General features: G+C 47.4%; 1 protein-coding gene across 1 annotated transcript; it reads left to right on the top strand.

Moving 5' to 3' along the window:
* Window positions 1-1,107: 1,107 nt before the first annotated feature.
* TLCD3A (TLC domain containing 3A) lies at window positions 1,108-12,824 on the top strand. The gene is made up of 5 exons (XM_029613152.1): window positions 1,108-1,486; window positions 2,118-2,201; window positions 6,025-6,241; window positions 8,040-8,135; window positions 9,822-12,824. Exons 1-5 carry the CDS (start codon window positions 1,365-1,367, stop codon window positions 10,089-10,091), a joined length of 789 nt encoding a protein of 262 aa, XP_029469012.1. The 5' UTR covers window positions 1,108-1,364; the 3' UTR covers window positions 10,092-12,824.
* The last annotated feature ends 7,582 nt before the right edge of the window (window positions 12,825-20,406 follow it).

Here is a 20,406-nt window from a genome sequence, read left to right as displayed (position 1 = left end):
CGGTAGGAAGAGCTGCGTTAGTGCCTACGGCACCCGCAGTTACCGCCCGCACAGTGCAGCTCACCTACCGCTCGATCCTGAACACTAATTTTATTTAAATGTAAACCGCGTCCGAAAAGCCTTAGACCCGCGCAACCCATTTTACTGGATAGAGCGCCTATACAGTATCCTGGGTGCGCGGGCCTAAGGCTTCACACCACGCTGGTATCTGTCATTTCAAATGTCATTTGAAATGACAGATACCAGGAAGCGAAAAACCCAAAAGCAAAAAGTAAGTCGCTTTGCCGCTTCACTCTTCCCTCCTCCCGGAGCAGGGCGCGAAAAGCAGCCTTGCTCCGGGAGGAGGGAAGCGGCGAAGCGACTTACTTCTTGCTTTTGGTTTTTTTGCTTCGCCGCTGTCAGTGTCTTCCCTTCCTCTTGGAGCAGGGCGCGAAAAGCAGGAGCAAGGCTGCTTTTCGCGCCCTGCTCCGGGAGGAGGGGAGAAGAGATGACAGCGGCGAAGCGAAAAAACCAAAAGGGGACCCGACCTACTTTTGCAGCCGTCCGGCATCGCTGCTCCCCCGCCTCGTCCGGCATCGTTGCTCCCCTGCCTCGTCCGGGAAGATGGCTGCCAGCACGGGGGAAAGCGGCCCCTGTGCATTCAATTGGCTGCCGTGACGCCAAACGGCTTAGGAGCAGGGTAAACGCGGCCGCACTTTACAGGATAGGCCTGTATGTCATTGGTACCCACATGTACAATGACAGTCAGCTCCTCCCCAGCACTCTCTAAAATCTTATGTAGGTGGACTGTGAGGTCTGCCACCTTCACACTAGGCAGGCAAGTTACTAAATGATCCTCACACCTAGGAGCCACCCACATTTCTAATGATCAAATAACAACTGTCTTTCCCTTCCCTCCATGCAAGAGGCTAAGACAGAGTACCTGGAGGGTAAGTCTTAGCTATAGGATCACGTCTGCCACACCTGTAAGCGCAGCCTTCCCTCCAGGGCCGGATTTAAGCTTTGGGCGCCCATAGGCAGGGTGCCAGAACATCACACCTTTGAAACTGTTCGGGCACATGACTCGTAAGCAAACTGAAGCAGGCTCCTCCTGACCTGCTTCCGTTCAATTCATAAATCCCGCCGGAGGAAGGGCTGGCAGCTGGTTCCCCAGGTCCAGGAAACCCGACTCAGGATGTGCGCCTAGCACCTGGGCTGGGCTCCACCCAGCGTAATTCCGACACGTGCCAGCGCTTCCTTCCCGGAGCCGCGGCGGCCCCGCCCGGCCAGGCGCGCTTGCTCAGTAGGGTTCGTCGTGCCGTGACGTCGTGGCTGCGGCTGCGCCTGCGCCTCTAGCGGCTGCTGCTAGCGGGAGCGGCGGAGCGATGTTGCATGTCCTGGGGCTCGGAGCCCTCTTCTTCCCGGGGCTCTTCCTGCTGGCTCAGAGATGTGCTCGTAGGGCGCTGCCTGGCCAGACGGAGGGGGACTGCGCCCTCCTCAGCGCCCGGTAATGTGCTCGTGCTTCGGGGAGGCTCCGGAGCCGCTTGCTGCACGAATCCACCCGGGCTGCACCCATCCCAGGCTGAAGTTCTGCATCCCCCCCAGGGCTGCATGAACCCACCATGGCTGCACTGCTTCACCCGTCCCAGGCTGAAGTTCTGCATCTCTCCCACGGCTGCATGAAGTCACCAGGCTGCACTGCTGCATCCCTCCCTCTGTTGAACTTCTGCCTGTCCCAGGGCTGCTGCTTCCACCCCCCATGGCTGACTTTCTGCATCTCTTCCACGGCTGCATGAATCTACCAGGGCTGTACTGCTGCACCCACCCCAGGCTGCAGCATCTCTCCGACGGCTGCACGAACCCACCGGGGCTGCACTGCTGCATCCACCCCTGTTGCTGCCTATCACAGCGTCGCATGAACTCACTAGGGCTGCACTTCTGCATGAGCGCCCACAGCTGAAATTCTTCACCGCATTCACGAAGTTTTGCCCTTCGTCTGCAGTACAGCTTCCACTCCGACAATTCACTACTGCATCCACCCCACATCTTCCCTCCTGCTCGCACATCTGCATTCTTTCATCCGATAGTAAAAAGTTGAATGGTGCCGTTATGCATTTCGTGTTTTTTTTGCATTTTAGGTTTGTATCCTCTGTTCAAGCTGTGCTGGCTACCGTCTCTGGACTACTGATTGTATCTTCTTGCAGAGATGTGAGGAATGACAGGTAATGCACCAGAGCTTAGAGCGAAGCACTTTTCCAAACATTATGCTAAAAAGTATTTACAAAATAGCAGAAATGTATTTATATATTTATGGAAAAAAATTATATTATCTCATTCAGGTCAATAGCAGAAAAGTTGTAAGTGGGGTTTTTCCTCATTAATTCTTTACTGCGAAATGAAGGGAATGTAGATCTCTAAAAGCGTACACTTTAGAAAGTAGAGGATTTAGGTTTTGTAAAGCAGGTTAGCTTGCCTGAAAGTGAATGTTTTCTATTTGTGCCTCTTTAACCATCATCAGGAAGAAAGTCCCTAAATTTTAGTCTAATTTGAATACTTGTAAAAAGTGGCCAGGCCTTGCACCCATTATCTGCCCTTTATGCTGCTTCTTTCATAGTTATTGTGTCTTGCTGTGTGCATCTCTTTACCCAGATACCTAGTTTGGAATAATTATAGGATGTACATTTATAGACTATATATAGCTGTACAGCAAATTACATTCAATTACATGGCCCTTCTCTCAAGAGTTTATAATCTTAAGTAGGTATCTGGGGCATCCAGCGATAAATTGCTTATCCCAGGTCACAAAGAGTGTCTTTGGAAATGGCATTTGAACCTTGGTCTTCTGGTTTTCAGACTTTTATTCTAACCATCAGGTTGGATGTGAAGTTCAGAACTTATGAAGCAACAGTGCCAGTTGTCAAGGCTGTGAACATTAACTAAGGACATTTTGTGGATCTTTGCAAAACATTTATAATTCAGCCACCTTCTTGAAAAAAAACTTGGGCATTCACTCACCCCAGTATTAATTACCACAGGGGATTGGAAAATACTGTCTCTGTTCTCTTACTGATTACACTGGGACTGGTTTCCTTGCCAGACCTCATCCACCTGCCGTCTCCCTCAGCTTTCTAATTTCTCTGCAGACATGTCACCCTGCCAGTGATATCCCCAGTCCCTTCACAGCTTTGAAAGCAAATCCCACCATCTTAATGCATTCTGTAATCTAGTTGTATTTTCTGGCAGCATCATTTGTAAATTGCTATGCACCAAATCCACAAAGGGATCAGAGTTTCCGAAAACTGCTCAAAAACGTATCGTTAGTCCAATAACAAGGTCTTGCCTTCATTATTTTTGTTGACCTTTTATTTCGTCGTAGGGTAGAATACACCTGCAAGTGGCTATTTTGGGAGCTGATTGCAAAGGTTTCAGCTGTGCATCCACACCTAAGGAACTGGGAAATTCTGTCGTCTGTGACTTGGACTTAGCGTCCACAGACAGTGTCTCATCTCTTAGTTTTCATCCATGGGCATAATTGTTGGTATATCTGCTCCCAGCCTTTTGAGCTTGTTCATCTTGTGCTGTGTTACTGCCCTAGTGCTTAGTGCAGCATTGCTGCTATTTAAGTCTTGGAAATCGGGGACTCTGGATACATCCAGCATATCCTGTGCTTTCTTTCAGTCTGCTTTGCTTTTTTCTTAATAGTGCACAAAAAAGTGCCACAATTTACCAGCTATTGAGGATATTTATCTGGCTCAAGATAGCACCATGCCTGGTACAGACTGACAGCTGAGGAAAGGATCCAGGACTTCCTGGTCACATGATACTAAGCAGTTTAGGCCTTGCTGACATATAAGCAAAAGCCTGAGGGCTGATTTCTATAAAATGTGATCCCTGAGGACAGGAGAAAACACTCTTAACGATTTTACAATTCTGCTCAGAAGTGTGTGCTCAGCATCCCGTGGAAGCAGCCACCGAACAGAAATGGCTGATCTGTAGGGATGTGAATCGTTTTTTGACAATTTAAAAAATCGTCCGATATTTTTTAAATCGTAAGAGTGCGCGATACAATAGCAATTTTCCTGATTTATCGTGAAAAATCATTACTCCCGTTAGTGTCCACTAACGGGAGTTATTTGGGGGGAGGGTGGGAAAACCGGTACACAAAAACAACCCCTAAACCCACCCTGACCCTATAAAACTAATCCCTTACCTTCCCCCACCCTCCCGAACCCCTCCCAAAACTTTTTACGAGTACCTGGTGGTCCAGTGGAGGCGCGGAGACCGAGCTCCCGCTCTCGGGCCATCGGCGCCATTTTGGCTTCCACTCAAAAATGGCAGCGATGACCCGATTAAAAAAAAAAAACAAAAAAAACCCCACCCGACCCTTTAAAAATGACCCCTTAGCTTCCCCACACCCTCCCGAGCCCCCCAAAACATTTTAAAATTACCTGGTGGTCCAGTGGTGGTCCCGGGAGCGATCTCCCGTTCTCGGACCGTCGGCTGCCACTCATAAAGATGGCGCCGATGGCCCTTTGCCCTTACCATGTGACAGGGTATCCGTGCCATTGGCCGGCCCCTGTCACATGGTAGGAGCACTGGCTGGCCGCCGACATCTGTAAAGATTTTTTTTTCTCCCTCTAGCCGAACCCGATCATTAAGACGATCGGGCACACGAGTCACATCCCTACTGATCTGGTGAAAAGAGATGAGGATCCACACTGGGAGTTCTCGAAGACCTGCCGAGAGTCTTGGGGGCAGGCCATGCCCAAAGTTGCTGTATCTTAATGCTGTACACGCCCGGGAGGAGGGAATAAGGGGCATTTGGTCTTTGCTGACTTTATTATCCAAGTTGAATTGTCTTCAACCAGATATAGCCATAGATTTTGGGCTCCTGACAGCCCAGGAATTGCCCAGTTTTCAGTCTATATGTATTATGTATTTATTTTGTTGCTCCCCACTGTAAACAAGTTTCAGAAAGGCAGGTTATAAATTCAGTAAATAGAAATGTGTATAAAACAAATGCTGCTTGTTCTTGAACTTATGACCAGAGTGACTGCAAACTGCAGATATTTCTTTAGCATCACCAAATCTTGGGACCAGAGTGGCAGCGTTGAACCCCAGGCTTGCTTGCTTCTGTTCTTAACCCCCCCCCCCCCCCTGACAGCACATCCCATCCCCCTTTCTTTGCTCCTGAATTTGGTTTTCATTCCTAGGAAAACCCTCCCCCCCCCCCCCCCCCCCCCCCCCCACTTCTTGAAATCTCAAAGGATTCCTCTTTTATGCCCCCTGTTTGAATCCCAGGCTTTATTCTCTCTGGCCCTCTCTTGAGGAAGTTTTTTTGTTTTTGTTTTGTTTGTTTATTATTATTATTATTTCTTGAGAGGAAAACACGGGATTGAGACAGTAGTACTTTTGGTCTGATTTGAGCCTGTTCCCAGTAATGTTGTTTAAATCTCAGAGAATAGCAAGACAGCATCTTCCAGCCAAGTAGGATCCCAGCATACTGGCCATGGTGTTGCAGCCACCTCTGAAGTGGAAGTTGCTGTATCTTTTCAGTGCTTGAATACCGAATGCTGTTCTGTCTCATCCACTGACCAAACAGCAAGGAAGGCTGCTTAATAAAGCCGTGGAAGCAGAAATACGCAATAAGCAGCTAAAAACATACAATAAATGACATTAAATAATATAAAAATAAATTGTTAAAAACTGATAAAAACATAAAATACACAGACATTCAGAATGAACATATATATTTTTATATATTCATTTTATATGTTCATTCTGAATGTCTGTGTATTTTGTTTTTATCAGTTTTTAACAATTTATTTTTATATTATTTAATGTCATTTATTGTATGTTTTTAGCCCCTGATGCAGCCCTATTGAAAGAGGGCGAAACTCGGCTGGAGTCGGGCCTATTGCATATTCTGATTCTACATAATAAATTTTCTATTGTTGGACATTAGGCTGCTTATTGCGTATTTCTTCATCCACTGACCGCCAGACTAAATCAGACAATATTTCTTGTTCATTGTCATCCTCCTAGGCACTGGCTGGCCACGGCTTATCAGTGGTTTGTAATTCCGTACATGATTTATGACACCTACATCATGTATCTCTGCCACTGGTACAAGAGCTTGGAGAAGGAGAACATGGACGGAAAGAGGCAGTTTGTGAGAGTGGTGAAGAGCTTCATGCAGAAGGATTTCTTGATGTTTGTGCATCACATGGCGATACTGACCATCCTCATACCCATCGGCCTGGTAAACCCATGTTTCGTTGCCCATTCGTTTTGAATACAGTTGATGAAAGGGCAACTCTGTAGTTCTGGACTAATGTTTAGGAAAAAGATGTTTGTCAACCCTTCCTCCTTTACTGTGTGCATTTCTGTTTTTGGTAATAACATTTGATTTTTTATCAGGGCTTTGTTTTTATTAGGGAGTTTCCTGTTTTGAGGAGATAATTAGAACAGTCAAAGACCAAAATGGTCTTGGGAAAACTCTGACCAGCCAGTGGTATAGTAGAAGTAGAGCTATAGGCAGTGCTTCTTACCCCAGGCCTCTGGGCACATCCAACCTGTCAAGTTCTCAGGAGCTCCATAATGAATATGAATGAGAGAGAGCTGCATTCATTGATTGCAAATCTATCTCATTCATATTCATTATGGAGATCCTGAAAACCTGACAGGCTAGGTATGCCCTGAGAACTGGGTTGAGAAGCACTGCTCTGCAGGCAGGCCTGGTCCCTCTAAAGCTCTCCTGGGCAAAGGAGTAACCTGAAAAGTCTCTGTAAACCTGGAGGATTCCAGTTCAAATCCCACCAAGAAGGCAAAATATGTTCCTGCTATAATTAATTGATGATGATAATTAGTTGGTTTGGGTATCTAAAATGCTTTGATAAATTAGTGTAAGAGGTGTGTACATACACACATATTTATAAAATAACTAAAGAAAAAATGCTGCGATCTGTCAGACAGTATGATGTGCTCTAGGCCATCTGCATTTTGAAATTTAACTAAAACCCTGGTATGGTTTTCTTTGATTGCAGGATAATTTTATGTGCAGTAACAAGGCTCCAGGGTGCACATTTCAGGATTTCTGTGCACTCTGAACATATCCTGTCATGAGTCCGTCCTCCTGTAACCCGTTCTTCTCCTCTCAGGATGAATGGGGGTGCCAGGCGTCAGGGAACCGCCATTCCCAGGGCTTGCCGTTTTATTCCTAGTAGAAGCGCATGGCATAGCTGCTCTTCTGCCACTATTTACTGTAGCCGACATACTAACATGGCATCCCCCCCCCCCCCCCCCAAATTAGCAGTAAAAAAAAAATTAGAGAGGAACTATATCCCTGTTAAAAATAAATAAATAAAACTAGATTAAATACTCAACTTTTATTTTTGAAAAAAAAAAGACTGAACGCAGTATCAGAAGAAATAATCCTTGTTTGAGTGTTTGCGCCATATTGAGACTGGGCTAACATCTGTTGGAGACGATGTAACTCTTGAAACAGGTGACAGGAGGTCGCTGAAACAGTGGCCGTTGTTGGGGGGTGCATGAGTTTTTTATAAGTACTGCATGGGGCTCTCAAGCTATGAGCACTATAGGAGAAAGTTCATAGATGAACTGCAGTGCAAGTAAGATAAGTAAAAAGTTTCTTGGGAAGATGCTGATTTTCTTGAAAAAAATGTTTTGCATAAAATTATTAAATGCAGTTGAGAAACATTAGATAACCGAACTGGTAAAATGATTTGAGCAATAGCGCTGCAATCTGATACTGCTTGGGGCCCATTGTGTAGCTGGAGACAGTAGATTAAATCTTTGCGCATGTCTTCTGATGCTGCATTCAGGGTTTTTTTTTTTTAATTTCAAAAATAAAGGTAAAGAAGTTGAGTATTTAATCTAGTTTTCAATATTCTCACAGACAGAGTTCCTCTCTGACTTGTAGGCTTAGGGAGGCTCCTCTAATTTCTGATTTCAGTTTACCCCCATTAGCCGTCCCATTTCTGGTAGAGGAGCTGTGTTGATTCCTTTAAGGGTCCATGTACTCATTTTTTCTTCTACAGTTCTTTCGCCGAGATCTTGGGGATTTCTTCGTTGGCTGTCTCTTCGTAGCAGAATTGAGTACGCCATTCGTGTCGCTGGGCAAAGTTCTGATCCAGGTATGTATGAGCAAATGGGAACTGATTTTTTTTTTTCCCCCTCCGTTTAGTGTGTTAACCCGAAAATGTGTGTAGAAGGCATGCTCCCTTCACATAAAATATGCCCAAATCCTGAGTACAGGAGCCCTGCTGCACCATGTCCACCTCTGAGCAGCAGTTAACGTTACACGTTAAGAAAACCTGAGTTAAGCCTCCGCACCTCTCTGCACTGGGAGCAGTAGCTAATGCCTTGATTAACATGTTTTACTCATTCCTGTGTGCAGGAAACTCCCTATTGACTTGGGAGCGCACCTTATTATATTGGGGCCTGTGTTTGGGCTTGGGCAGTGTAAATAAAGAGAAGGCAAGCTTCTGAAATTCAGCCCTACTAAATCAGGGTTTACTGCTCTCGCTCGCCCAATGGCATTGCTGTGTGTCCTCTGCAACGAGCGACTTTAGCAATGGGAAAAGTTTGGAGTTTCTGATTTTACGGCACATATAAAATATCTCTCTGGGCACAATTGCCACTGCTAGAGGTTTGAATGTAGCACCTTCATTGTTTTAAGATCGGCACATTTGTTGTTGAGTTTGATAAACTTGACAGGTTTGTGTTGATTTAGGCAAGTGACAAGGCACCATGAGGTCCATTTATCAAACGTTATCCGTCAAAATGGCTAACTGGTGATATATTAAAAGCCGTACATGGCTAAATTCTAGCCGTATAAGTCTGGAACGGGCCGGAGGCGTTTCAAGGAGAAGCAGTGTTGGCTGCATATGTGATGCCCTGTACAAATGTGCTCCTGGCCAAGTAGGTGTCGACCATGGTTTCTGAGACTTTCTCCCAGGGGCATAACTGGTATTTCCAGCCCTGGTCAGAGCGGGGAGCTTGGTTTGGACATCAAACTTTCCTGGGTGGCATAGAAAAGCACATAGGATTGGCCTGTTCATTGACTTATTTATTTAAATTGTTCCTCATTCATAGCGTTAACACCCAGCTGCAAGATGATAAAATCTGAAAGCTTAACAGTGCATCAGAGGCATTGTAGGAAGCTAGGTGTGTCACTATAAACTTTATTTATAAAGATTGCAAGAGATAGTAAAAATAGTCTTTCTAGCCTTGCCTTGTAGTAAAAATTATTGGGCAGTCTGTCCACACAGAGGGGTGATAAATACATGAAATCTAAATTAAGTGTTTGGTTAATGCCTTGTTGTTAAAATTTTGAGATGATCATGTTGAGGATTAAAACACTCTTTTTCTAAGAAACTATTCATGAAAGCTAAGAAAATGGTGATAGAAATCAATGCAAAGTTTTTTTATTGCAGAAGCTGGCATTGACTTACAGGGGCGGATTCCCCATGACGACCGGCCTGGGGATTCGCCGCCCAGGAGATACCACGTGATCGGCCGAGCGGGGCTCTGTCACAGCCGTGCTCGGCAGACCACGTGACTAGAGCGACCGGCCAACTGGGGGATGCCCGATCACCCGATAGGCCAATCCGCCCTTGTTGACTTATTACTCTCTTGAGACGGGATTATAATACTAGAATACAATAGCTGGGGTATTTTTTTTTTCCAGCCTTGGCTTTACTCTGTATGGTTTTTTTATGCGTCTGCAATTCCACAGCACTGCATTTCGTTTTACATAAAAGGGATATTCACCTCCCAATCTATATGGCTCTCTCACGTCTTCCTGTTTCATTTCACAGCTAAAGCAGCAGAACACGCTCCTGCACAAGGTGAACGGGGGCTTCGTTCTGCTCACGTTCTTCCTCTGCCGCGTCCTCCTGTTCCCGTTCATGTACCATGCCTACGGGCGACAGTATGGGATCCCTCTGTACAAAGTGCCTTTCCATATCCCCCTGCACTGCAACGTTGCCAATGCCTCCATCATGGCGCCACAGATCTACTGGTTCTGCCTGATTTGCCGAAAGGCTATGCGTCTGTACTCCAGTGCCCAAGCCAAGAAGGTCAGATAATGCTTGGGCCAGGATGAATGGGACCAGCACCTGTGGATCACTAATTTGAATGAATGTTTGATGTACTGGGAATAAAATGTGCTAACTGGGGCTGCCGCTGCTATTAAAGCAGTGTAACTTGTCATTTAAAGTGTTTTTGTATTGACCTTGGTAACGGATCAGGGACCATGCTGTTACAGAAACAAACTCAAAAGTGTTTTTCATAGCCCTGGTATTTTTCAAAACCACAAAGGTAAAGGTTTCGCACAATTATTTGTTTTTGGGAGAGCAACTTCAGTTCTGCCTCATCACCCAAGCAAGGGTTTAACAGCACAGAAAGGAAGATCCAGCAGCTGTCCGTGTTTGGAGAAGAATAGAGACAGGGTAAGCAGGAGTACTGATCCAAGGACTTTATTTGGGTCAAAGAGGAATCATCATTTTTGGCGCTATGTCGCTGGATTCATGCAGTGTTTGGTGCTGCGGGGTTTTTTTTCGGGCCTTTCACTGGATTGTTACACGAGAGCTGGTAAATAATACTGCGCTCTAGGCTCTGTGAAGTTCCTTCTTTCAACCTAATGAGGCAACCACAAGGACAGAGAGAAAATCTCCAGAGGTGTGGTTTGTTTTTTTCTTTCTTTCTTTCTAAAGAGCGGAGGCAATCACAGGATTTATACTGAACAAGCATAGAAACTATCGAATGTCTGGACTTTTTTTTTCCCCTCCAGTTTGAAGTGTAAAAACAATGACCTGGTCGGTGGCAGTATGGTGTGGCCACGCAGAACATCTGGGTTCCACCTCCAGCCTGGGTGGTCTTCTCCCTGAACCAGCCAGGGCTGGGAATGCAGTGCTCAGAGCACCTGAGGGGGGAGTCTGTGATCGCTCAGTGGCAACACCTACTGCCAGGATTCAGGGCCTGTGATGGCAGGGTGCCAGACGAAGTCCTGGGGAGACTGAATTGAATGACGTGGAGAAGGGGAGATTTAAAACAAGGAAAAACTCAAGTTAAGTGCAATTGAAGGCTCCTAGCAGAGACCAGATCCAATAGAGCTGGACATCTGGAGAAGCATGAGTGAACGAAAAGGCAGAGCTGTAGGCATGCGTGGCTTCAGCGTTGCCAGTAGATGGTGCACGGGTTCGCACTGTAATAATTTTGTTGCTTTAAAAAAGAAAGATAGTGGTGATTGTCTAACAGCCAAGCATTATGGTGGTGCCACCATGGGTTTTGCTTTGGAAGCAATGTAGTGTTGCCCATGAGCAAGACCTGGCTTACTCTTGTGTTAACCTCACAGTCAGGATGTTGGATTTTTTTTTTCTTTTCATTTTCCATAGAGCAAGAATCAAAGCAAACAACCTCAAGGCTTATAAGCAGATTGTTCTTTTTGCTCTGTTTGGGGTCAGTTTTCATAAAATGCTCAGAATGTTCATCCAGCTGACCTAGAGGGACTTATCCGAAGGGCTCTGCTGCTAAATGTTTGGCAAACTCCATCCAAAGAAAGTGGTGTCTGTTCATTCGTAGCTGCAAAGTGGCTTGGCTGGATATGTTTTGGATTGCATCAGCCCTAACTGGTTAGCAATGTTTTTAGCTGGCGGGGTTGGTGGTCTAGTGCACTTTCTTGTGTCTGTCGCTACCTGAGACTCATCAGCATGATGGCGCACCCAGGAGGAAGCCGATTTTCTTCAGGATTGAAAGTGCCTGCTCCTGGACTTGGTCTTTGCGCAGGAGGACCTGCTTGTTACCTACCTGGTAAGATAAGAGTTAAGCATCCATTTCACTGTAACCTTGGAAGGAGGCAGGGACCTGACATGTGCTATGGCAGTGGCCGTGGATTGCAAGGTTGAGGGATAGATGTCACGCTTACCTACTTTTGTGGTCTCCTGGAGTAGAAATCCTACTAAGCTCCATATTGTGCATTGGGGGTTCACTGTTTGGTTTCTCTCCATCTCCATTATGACCAGAATGTACCTGCTCTTGTCTGGGCAGCTGAGTGACAGCAGCCCATCAGCTAGAGGGCCACGTGGCTGGAGCAGATGCCTTTTAAGTCACTATGGCGCCCTTTCATTGCAACTGCGTCCTGTGTGGGACCATCTGGTACAGCAGCTCCTACTGGACAAAGAGCAGGCAAATGTTTTTTGCTTCCTCACTCCTATGAATGAAGACAGCAGACGCCTGTATCATGGGCTGTAAATCTGACCCGCAGGAGTCCCCTTAATAAGATCCCCCCCCCACCTGTCTCATCCAGGGTGCCAATCGAACCAAGCCGTTGGCCTAGCTCATACCATCTGCCTGCTGGAAGGGGGGGTGTGGTGCCACTGACACCACGTATGTGTTTCAGTGACGAGTATCACGGGTGCAGCATTTATTGATGTTGGGAATGAGACGCCTGAAAGATATAAATGACTTTTTCATTTTTTTTTTCTGTTTAAGTAAATGTCTTCACCTCCATCACAGAAATGACCATTTTGATATTAAAATCTTGCAGAAGAGAACTTGCTGAGGTAAAAAAAAAATCTGAAAAACAAAATGTATAGTTTTGCTACTTTTTAATTAACAGTAACAAAACTTTGTAAAGCACAACATGTATTTAAAAGTGTGAACCATCTTATGCTGTTAACAAAATAGCCACTCCTGTGCTACTCTTTAAAACAATCTTGATGGCCGACAAGCAATAATATCCTTTATTTAATAAGATGTGTACCTGTCTCTCATGGTTTTCCCTTGTGAAAAATGACTAATAAATGTTTTTTGGATATGAAGAGCAGAGTCCTGTGAGAGTTTGCTTGGTTTCGTTCTTAGGAGCATGCTGACTCCTTCCTCTCAAGAAAACACACAAAGCAGCTTTATCCGCACCTTTCCCAGATCTGGGCTTCTCCTTTATTTTCCATACTGGTACTGCAGGAAAAATGATAGCTACTCTGCACCCCAGACCGAGAGCACTGGAAGGGGCTGGCAGGTGGGGGTTAGGGTAACGAAAGACAGAGATACAATGCCCTCTTTCTTGGGTGGGTGGGTGGGAACTTCCATCCCATTGCATTGTGGTCACTGTAGTTCTATTTAATAAAAGTGAAAGTAGCAAAATACATTAGAAGGTGGGGGGGGGGGGGGGGGGATCAAGAGCCCCTCCCCCCAACAGGTCTAAATTCTCCCTAACCTGGGTCTAATCTGCTGAGATTAGAGGGTTGACTTTTCACATTTCTCATTAGCTCCTGTTGTTTCAAGCTTTGCTCTTGTCTATTTCTGATAAGAAACAGGGAGATGACAGCAGACAAAATAAAGAGACATTTAAGAGGCAGATGAGCAATGGGGAAGCTAGCTTAAACTAGATACTAGCAGAAGGGTTTTGTCTCAGTTATTTTTTTGTAGCAGTGGCTTCTCTGCTCCTCAGCAGGGGACGGTAAGACATGGCGTTCCTTGACCTGCCAGAGCAAGTTATTAACAGACGCATCTGCCCCAGCTGCTGCTTCACAGAGCGCAAGGATCTCCAGAGAGGGCAAGCAAAGGGGTTCCCAGCTGTCACCACTGTGATTATAAGAGGTGGGTGCGGATAAACAGCTTGCTGCATGCAGCCAGTCTCTTGCCTTCTGTGGTTTGGAAGGTCCTGAGCCCGAAGGCTACTCTCACGCAATGCTGATGCAATAACAGTCTTGCAGCAAGCTTTCCATCTTTCCAGCAGCAGCGGAAACCCTCACAGCAAGAGCACAGAAAAGCGAAGGTTAAGCAGCAGCTGTGAACTGCACCCGCTCCAAGCTGTGGGAGGCGTGTAGGAACTTTCTCTAGAAAAGGCCTTTTTACTACTCCAGCAACACCTGTCCATCAGAGCCTGTAATGAAGAGACCGACGACAAGGCCCAACAGTATTTAGTCTTCCACGGACACAGATAAGTGCAGATCTGCAACAGCAAGCCAATCTAAACCTTTATAGCCTGGTGCCTGCTCCGTATCCTCCAATCTGAAAGGACGTCCACTTGTCCTCTGAAAGCTTGTTGATATAAGAACCTTGTTTTTAAAACTGAACCCCCAAAACACGCTTTCAGCCTGAGGGTCGCATTGCAATCGCTGTACATGCTCCATCTTTCTGCGATTAGGTGAGCGTTTCCAGGGAAGGCTTGTGCTACAAGGCGGCAGCAGCAGCAGCACCTCGCATAGCTGCAGGAGGGGGCGCGGTGGATGCCATACGAACGTTAGTGAATGTTGCCAGTACTTTGTGTTTCCAGGGATGAGTAGGAATGGGGATGAGACCTGACCAAAAAGCCAGCGCAAGTCACTTCACCCTCCGTCGCCTCAGGTACAAATTTAGGGCCCGATTTACTAAGGCTTTTATTCCATTCTGTGTCTATGGGGAAAAATGCTTAGGAAACGAGACCCTTAGATTGTAAGCCCCTCTGCGGACAGGGAAATACCTACAGTGCCTGAGCATAAACTACATATAAATACACATCTATTTCTGTATAGATAGAGGCCTTTGGAGCAGCTGCAGGCTTGACTCAGAACTCACCACTGATGACGTCCCCCACCCACCAAGTATGGAAGATCAAATGCCGTAGCCACATCTACCAGCTGAAGAAGTGAACGCTGATGTTTCAGATGATTCCAGGAGGAAATGCTGGCTCTTTTCTCTAGATAAGGACAATTTGTCCAGCATGCCTCCTTGAAACTTTCTCCTGACCCAGTGGCTGCTGCCTATCCTTAAAGCTCTGGTAGAAATGTGCTGGTTTCAGTTGGGCTTCAGCAAAGCAAGTCAAGTCTCCCTGGCACCCTCGATCCAGTGTACCGTGTTCAAGGTGGTTGAAAGCTGTGTTTTACGTTCTTAGGAGACAACCCTGACCTTCTTTAGCTTTTGGGAAAGACTTTTTCCACTTTTAACTGACACCATTGCCTGCCCCCCCCCCCCCCCCCCCCCCCCCCCCCACCAAAAGACCTCCATTCTTAGCAGCCTAGGAAAGCTTCACTAAAACATTAGCAAGATCAATTCTGAGGCTCTGCAGCGGGCGCAGCCACTGCAAATGGGCTTGGGCGCACCCATAACTGCTGCTTCTAAACTTTAAAACAAATTCTGATTCTGGCACGAGGGCTCCGCTCTTTCCAGATGACGGAAAGAGGTCCAGCTGCTTTGCAAAGAAAATGGCAACGTATTTTCCAGTGCCTGAACCAGGCAGCCAGGCTGCCTCCACTGGAAGATGCGTGGGAGACTGTCTTAACTCCTCTACACCATCAGGCGCCCTGAGAAGCTTCGCTCGGGCGGCCACCCTCCTTCACTGCTGCTTACCACGCTTATAAGTTCAGTGCAAGGCCTTGGGAATTGGAAAGGCCAGGCACGTGGCTTCCTGAGAGCATTTCAGACCTGTTGTGGCATCTACATTCTTCTTGGCTTCTTTCACATTAGTGGCTTAAGCACTCTTGATAACATTGGGTTTTCTTATCAGACTTCCAAACAGAAACCGCTGTCGCCAGTTTCTCTAAATATATCGCAAAAGCTAACAAGCCCCGAGTCCTTATCTAGCAAAGCACACACTGATAACGTTTCCGCCAGGCTGGCTACAGCATAAACACTTCGGCTTTGAAGCTGCGTTATCTTTCCTTCATTTTAATCCATCCAGCAAAACCGGGAGGAGACCAGCACTGGATGGAAAGGTTTGCCCAGAGTCGTTTTTGGTGACCGGCAGAACTCATCAGAAGAGGTGGAACGATTTGCAGCAATGCTAAATCCACTGTGCTGTTTCATGATTTCCCAGCAAATGTCCCAAGAAGATGGCGAAACACTCCAAGCTCTGCACAGCAGCGAGCTACAGGCAGTGCCACTGGCAGCTCCACAACTATCATTCACATCTTCTAGAGAAGGGCACCCTGACGGAGTATTGGCTTAATGTGGCACCCGCCACAGCGGTACCCAGGCACCCGCTGCACCGGTACCCAGGGGGTGGGTAGGAGCTGGGGAAGCGGGCCACTGCGCGTGCGTGTCCGCACCAGCATGCCCGCTCATTGGCCCCCATCCCCAAGGACAAATCCAGTCCTCGGGGAGGCAGGCCGGGAGCCCTAATTGGCTCACAGGGAAGAAGGGAGCCAATCTGCTGGAACCCAGCCGATTAGGTTCCCAGGGAGCGCCGGCAGCTCCCTCTTTGCCTGCCGATGCTCTCCGGGCTCGCATCTACCTTCGCCGACGCGAGAGTACCCAGCGCCGCCAGGCCTATGCGCCGGTCACCCCAGACCTTTCTACCCCACGGCAGGCCTCCGCATGTTATGGAGGCAGTGCATGCAAATTTTCTCTCATGCATATTCATTGTGGATATCCTGAAAACCCAACTGGCTGGTGGGCCCCCAGGACAGGGTTGGGGACCACTGACTTAGACGACTTCCTAGTTGTGGGTCGTCCTCATGCGAGAGACTGTGAAGACCTATTGCATTGCTTTCACAAGGTCGCCGGTAAGTTTGGTATACCCATTGCAGATAACAAAACAGTTGGGCCCTCCACGCGGCTGGTTTTCTTGGGCATCGAAATAGACTCCATATCCATGCAGTCACGGTTACCAGAAGAAAAATTGAATGAACTCAAACGACTGATCTCGCAAGCACAGAGCGCAAAGAAATTGATGCTAAAGCAGGTCCAATCACTAGTGGGTAGTCTAAACTGCTTGTAGGGTTATCCCAATGGGAAGAGCCTTCTTGCGGCGGCTGTCAGCCGCAATGTCCGGAGTCAAGAAAAGTTTCCACCATATCCGCATCTCAAAGAGAATACGCGAGGATTTGGTTATCTGGAACAGATTCCTGTCCAACTTCACTGGAGCGTTGTTGTGGCAGTCTGAAGCTGTTTCAAATTATGAGTTAGAACTGTTTACCGATGCGGCAGCATCGGTAGGGTTTGGTGCGTATTTTCAAGGAACATGGTGCGCGGCACAGTGGCCTGAGGAGTGGTTGCACTGCAGCACTACCAGGAATATCACCTTCCAAGAGCTTTCCCCCATCGTCGTAGCGGTTGTACTATGGGGCGAGCAGATCAGGAACAAAAAAGTGATTTTCTGGTGCAATAACCAGGGTGTAGTCGAGGTTATCAACAAGAGAGCAGCAAAAAACATGTTTAGTATCTGATTTACTGCCCGACTTCATTCTTCGCTGCATGGAAGTAAATGTGACTGCGTGGGCATGGCACGTGCCAGGAGATTCTAACACTTTGGCTGATTCTCTTTCTCGTTCAAAGTGGGACACGTTCCAGAAACTTGCGCCAGAAGCGGATCCACAGGGAGCTTCAGTGCCTGCTTTCCTTTAGCAGTTTGGTATCCTGAAGCCTGGAGGTTGCTACAAATTTCATTAGCCCCTTCCACGTGGTCTGCATACATAAAAGGGGCTGAGAAGGTGGTGTCCTTTTTCTCCAAATGGGGGTGGTGTGGGGGACCAGTTTCGGAGTGGGGCATAATGCGCTACATAGAGGCGGCAAAAGTGGAAGGGACATCAAGGGCAGCAGTAGCGAGACAACTAACATAAAAACATGCCATACTGGGTCAGACCAAGGGTTCATCAAGCCCAGCATCCTGTTTCCAACAGTGGCCAATCCAGGCCAGAGGAACCTGGCAAGTACCCAAAAACTGTCTATTCCATGTTACTGTTGCTAGTAATAGCGGTGGTTATTATCTAAGTCAACTTAATTAATAGCAGGTAATAGACTTCTCCTCCAAGAACTTATCCAATCCTTTTTTAAACACAGCTATACTAACTGCACTAACCACATCTTCTGGCAACAAATGCCAGAGTTTAATTGTGCGTTGAGTGAAAAAGAACTTTCGCCGATTAGTTTTAAATGTGCCACATGCTAACTTCATGGAGTGCCCCCTAGTCTTTCTATTATCCGAAAGAGTAAAAAACCAATTCACATCTACCCGTTCTAGACCTCTCATGATTTTAAACATCTTTATCATATCCCCTCTCAGCCGTCTCTTCTGCAAGCTGAAAAGTCCTAACCTCTTTAGTCTTTCCTCATAGGGGAGCTGTTCCATTCCCCTTATCATTTTGGTCGCTCTTCTCTGTACCTTCTCCATCGCAATTATATCTTTTTTGAGATGCGGCGACCAGAATTGTACACAGTATTCAAGGTGTGGTCTCACCATGGAGCGACACAGAGGCATTATGACATTTTCCGTTTTATTCACCATTCCCTTTCTAATAATTCCCAACATACTGTTTGCTTTTTTGACTGCCGCAGCATACTGAACCAACGATTTCAATGTGTTATCCATTATGACGCCTAGATCTCTTTCTTGGGTAGTAGCACCTAATATGGAACCTAATATTGTGTAATTATAGCATGGGTTATTTTTCCCTATATGCATCACCTTGCACTTGTCCACATTAAATTTCATCTGCCATTTTGATGCCCAATTTTCCAGCCTCACAAGGTCTTCCTGCAATTTATCAAAATCTGCTTGTGATTTAACGGGTTTTTCCTTCTTTATGAGAGCTCATGGTTGGGGTTTCCCAGGCGGACATTTTTTGATACGTTGTGTTTTGTTGGGTTGGGCAAAAGAAGGAGCACGAGCTGTAGAGGGGACACGAGCGGTAGAGGGGAAACATCCCATTACCCATTACCCATTACACTCTGAGACTGTGGGACATTTTAACAAACATATGTTGTTACGGGACCAGGCCGTGCTCCGGTCCCTCCTCCTACCTCCGGGCCGTCCCGGCCCGCACGGACGCTCCCGAGGCAAGGCAGGCTTGATTCGCGGCCTGCCTCAGTTCTCCCTGTGCAAGGGAGACGCCGCCGGCCCGACGCACTTTGCCCTGCCCCCTAGGCACGTGCGCGCGCCCCGGGGCTGAAGCCTTAAAGGGGCCAGCGCGGGAAATCCACTAGGGACGCCACGGATGACGTCAGACGCTGCAGGGTATTTAAACCCTGCAGCTCCATCAGGACGGGGCCTTGCAACGAGGTTCCTCAGGTTTCCTGACTTGCTAGTTGCTGCGAATACCTTGGATTGCTTCTGTTTTCCGACCCGGCTTGCTTCCTGACCTGTCTTCTGCTTCCGCCCTTTGGTTTTGGTATTGACCTCTGACTTCTGGCTTCTGACCCGGCTCCGTCCACAACTCGTCTTCTGCTTCATCCCTGGCTTTGGTTTGGATCTCCGACTCCTGGCTTCTGACCCGGCTTGGCTCCTGGACTCCGACTTCGGCTTCTTCCTCACCTCAGGTATCCGGTGTCACTGGCCCAGAGGATTCTCCTAAGTCCTAGCGGCCCATCTGAGGGATCCAGATTTTTGGTTCACTCAGATGGCAGATCACTCACCAAATTTCAATTTGAGGCGGTGCTACGCAAGTGCTTAAAGTACCTCGGTTAGGACTCATCCCATTTTGGAACACATTCCTTCCGAATAGATGCTGCTACCTCAGCCACTCAAGCCGGATTATCGGGAGGTGTGATTCAGCGGATCAGGCGCTGGAAATTGGGCGCCTTCAAAGGTTACATACGCCCGGGACACCTATAAACAATGCAATATATTAACACTTCTCTCTTTTCAAGTCCTAGAAGTCGGGGTTGCTGAATATGGATTGTGGGACACTCATTCATCATGTGGGCTTTCAAGCATGCCCAGGAGCGTCCTTACGGGGTGCATTTGGACTTAACACAGTACAACGTGACAATCCGTTGACTGGGACGCAGAGGCATGGGCTGGGACGAACTGCTTCCCTGCCTGCAGAGGAGCGTAGTGTGATTCGGGCTACCACAGATTCTGATTATCCACCTGCATGGTAATGATTGGGGTTCGATGTCTGGACGCAAGTTTATCGCTATGGTATGGAAGGACTTGACATCTGCCATGGCCTTGCTTCCGTCTACAATAATTTGTTGGTCAGACATTATTCCAAGGCCTGCTAAAATGAATAGAAAGATTTGGAAACGCTGCTGGGCCAAAGCAAACAGGCAAATTGGTTCCTGGCTTACACTATTTGGGGGTCGTCACATTTGTCATGAATGGTCATGGGAATGCGGGAAAGGGCTATTTCACCCAGATGGGGTGCATCTATCCTTTATAGGACAGGACTTGTTCCTAAATTCATTTCAGGATGCCTTGGAAGCTTTGCTGTGGTAGGGATCTAGGCCGCATCGTTGGGGGGTCACAGGATGGGTCCATCCTGTGCCGGTGGCGGGGTTGCCCGAGCCAATTGAGAGGCAATGTGTTGAGGGGCAGGACAATTTGGTGCAGTTGTCCTGCGGAAGGCTCCTAGATGCAGGTGGCGGGAGCTGGTGGTCACAACCCCTTGCTGATAGTGGCGGGGGTCGTGGGTATAGTGCAATGTTAATATCTGCGCACCTTGGTGGCAGGTGCGCAGGGAAGCTGATGTAAAGTCCTGCCTC

Source organism: Rhinatrema bivittatum, chromosome 8 (assembly GCF_901001135.1).
Source record: "Rhinatrema bivittatum chromosome 8, aRhiBiv1.1, whole genome shotgun sequence".
In the NCBI taxonomy this organism is placed as follows: domain Eukaryota; kingdom Metazoa; phylum Chordata; class Amphibia; order Gymnophiona; family Rhinatrematidae; genus Rhinatrema; species Rhinatrema bivittatum.
Note: the sequence above shows the minus strand (reverse complement) of the source record. Positions and strands in the feature narration are given on the sequence as shown.

Coding starts and splice junctions, on each gene's coding strand:
- TLCD3A (XM_029613152.1), top strand. CDS start 1,365: ATGTTGCATGTCCTGGGGCTCGGAGCCCTCTTCTTCCCGGGGCTCTTC. Junction 2,202..6,024: donor AGAGATGTGAGGAATGACAG/GTAATGCACCAG, acceptor TCATCCTCCTAG/GCACTGGCTGGCCACGGCTT. Junction 8,136..9,821: donor TGGGCAAAGTTCTGATCCAG/GTATGTATGAGC, acceptor TTCATTTCACAG/CTAAAGCAGCAGAACACGCT.